We start from the raw sequence: 2,832 nt of genomic DNA, 5'->3' as shown, positions 1-2,832 counted from the left end.
TAATTACATTTTATTCCTAAAAACATGGTGGAAATTTTTCCTTTTTTTCTGGTTGTTGACAGTATTAAGGAAGAAAGAAATCCAAAATCCTCCCTGTTTATGCAAAATAAATCTTGTAATACCTAACAAATGTTTTAATATATTGTGATTAATCAGCTGGGTAAATGTGGTGATATCTATCAATTCCACATTTTTACCTATTCACCTGTAGTGTTTAGCCTTAAACAACACAGAGATTTATTTGAGATGAAAATTTATTTTTGAAGATGATTATTTTCTATTTGAAAATAATACTTTATTTAGCCTTTTTGTGGAAATTGGTTGGTGCTAACACACCTAAAAACATTACACATACATTAAAAAAAGTGAATATTTATCCAACTAAAAAATGTTTCAAAACACTTTTATGGAGGAACACGAATCTCCAATCTACATAAAAATAATGTTCAAAGTAATACGAAGTTCAATGTACAAATACAGCCATGCAAAAATTCAGCACAGTTCCTGCCAAAATCTCATAACTGTGGTACATATTAACTACCACTGTCATCAAAAAAAAAAAAAAATCAAACAGACATGACAAAAAGATTTATATTACTGTCTTATTATTGTGAAGACACAATAATCTATTAGGATTTTACAGTTTTATCTCTACAAAAAACATGCATGCCTATATTATCACTGATTAAATAAACTATCAAAAAAACAAAACAAAAAACTTATTCAGGAGGTTTCTGTCAGATATTTATTTATATACAAGTATGCATGTATGTAATTATTTTTCCAAAAAGCCATTGGATTAGTGCTTATTATTTCTAATGATGGTAACATATTTCATAACGCAGGTCTACGTTATAGTGCAGCAGGGCTAGATGTGTCACGGCCTTAGTAACTTATAAGTTAAAGAGTCAAAGCCCAATCACACAAACACCTTTCTCTAGTGCTTTTGGTGATCAAGATGGTTATGGTGGTTTTGTGAATGCAATAACACCAAAATGGAAAGAAATTAAGACAAGGCTCTACATATAATTAACTGATGTTATCTAAAAGGTTAAACTCAGGTCAAGGGGAGGACACCTGTTTTTTCATAAATGTCATGTTGGAGAAAGTTGTCATGTGTTATTAAAGTTTTATGCATATTTTGTTCTTGTTTTATGAATAGTTTTGCATTCACAACTGTTTACCGTTTTAAGATATTAAATTATCCTTTTCCTGAAATGCTTTGTCTTGATGTTTATCTAATTTTCTAATTTATCCTACTTGTTTTAGAACTTTCAGAGAACACTCAAAAGTAGCTTTCCATAATGTTTGTAAAATTATTAAATGGAATGTTCCCTTAACGTTCGCATAACCAACAAAAAACGTTTTTAAAACATTTAGAAAACGGACGTTCTGAACGGTTAGAGAACATTCTAAAATAACGTTTTCATAATGTAAATAACGAGAAACATTCTTAGAACATATTTTTGTTAGCAGGGAACTTTCTCATACAATTTAAATACAGATAAATGCCACAGGTCCGCATTATGACAACATGCACCAATAGCCCCTGACGGGTGTTGAACAAACTCAGACTTTTATACTGGAAAATGTAATTTGTCACAGCACAGGACTTGAAATGAGGGTCACAAGGAAATTAAAGGTGATTAAAATTGCGCAAAGCTTAAAAGACTTCGAGATCGGTTTCAACACCCGTTCCTTAAACTTTTAATCTGTTCATGAGCTGTATGTCAGACTCAGCTACTCATATAAACGGCGCTTTCCCGAAACTGATTCTTTATTTCTCTTCTTAGGCATGATTTATTCTCTCCAAATTGTTAGTAACTTGTATTTTAGCCTATATAAGATATTTAAGTTCACCTGCACTGAGGGGTTCAGACAGGGGCTGCCCGGTCTGGAGATCACATTTCAGGGCTTTTCAACACCTGCCCTCTTGAAATAATACCAAACATGTGACATTTAATACACAAAATGACTGTGAAGAGCTGCGGTATATTGAAATGCTGCACATCAATACAACTCCTCTCAGAATGGGCCTAATTAAACATCTAAGTGAATGGAGGAATCAAATAGGCACACATTTGAGAAGCAATCCAACTAGTGTTATTAAATATTTCAATTTGGCTTTCAGAAAAAGTTTGCATTCACATGAGGCCGGATGGTCTTTCTAACACAGCTGTTTATCCTGTTTGTACATCAAGACAAAAAGTAAACTAATGAAGACTAGTTTTCCCCCGACAAATGTGCAGCTGCCATATTGTTGTGGTAATTTTACACAATAAAGATTCCCACTGTGACAACTTGCCCTATAGAGTGGCAATATGCCCCACCAGTGTGTGTTGGATGAATTGTACTGTATGCACTTTTCTGGGCAACAACGCTGGCAATATCCAAAACATTGTTATAGTGATTCCTTACAGTACTACATTTATGGTGGAGAAAATAGCTGGCAGATTCGACTCAAAAATGAATGACACCAAGATACTATTATGAATCTTGTCTATTTTTATCCGGAAAAATAGATTAAAAAACAGAGTTTGTGAGTTATTGTACCTGTTATTATAGCACAGCAGAGCGTGTTGAATGAATGAAGTGAAACTCGAGTGGTTCTTTAAAGAATTGAACTGCAGGAGAAACATTTAAATTTTGTCTGTCGGGACAAAATAAGTCGCTCTAGAAAAGCGCACGAAGGAAGAAACGAGCATTTTCCTCGTTTACTTTCTCTAAAAAGGCCTTCATAGTTCGATTTGTTGGTGCGTGTTCCATCTCCAAATTAGTCTATGATAAATAAATCTCCCGGCTTCAGAAGATTAACCTAGCTAGTTAATGCTC

At 33.5% G+C, this 2,832-nt stretch overlaps 1 protein-coding gene across 1 annotated transcript in view; it reads right to left on the bottom strand.

The window, feature by feature from the left end:
* LOC107694746 (zinc transporter ZIP4-like) overlaps window positions 1-2,739 on the bottom strand; it is an 18,297-nt gene extending 15,558 nt beyond the window's left edge. The window contains exon 1 of the mRNA XM_016494426.1: window positions 2,719-2,739. Within this exon, the coding sequence (XP_016349912.1) occupies window positions 2,719-2,739 (21 nt within the window). The remainder of the gene's footprint in view (window positions 1-2,718) is intronic.
* Between the last annotated feature and the right edge of the window lie 93 nt (window positions 2,740-2,832).

The sequence above is a fragment of the Sinocyclocheilus anshuiensis genome, unplaced genomic scaffold (assembly GCF_001515605.1).
Source record: "Sinocyclocheilus anshuiensis isolate Anshui unplaced genomic scaffold, SAMN03320099.WGS_v1.1 scaffold1497, whole genome shotgun sequence".
NCBI lineage: Eukaryota > Metazoa > Chordata > Actinopteri > Cypriniformes > Cyprinidae > Sinocyclocheilus > Sinocyclocheilus anshuiensis.
This window is presented reverse-complemented; position numbering and strand designations above follow the sequence as displayed.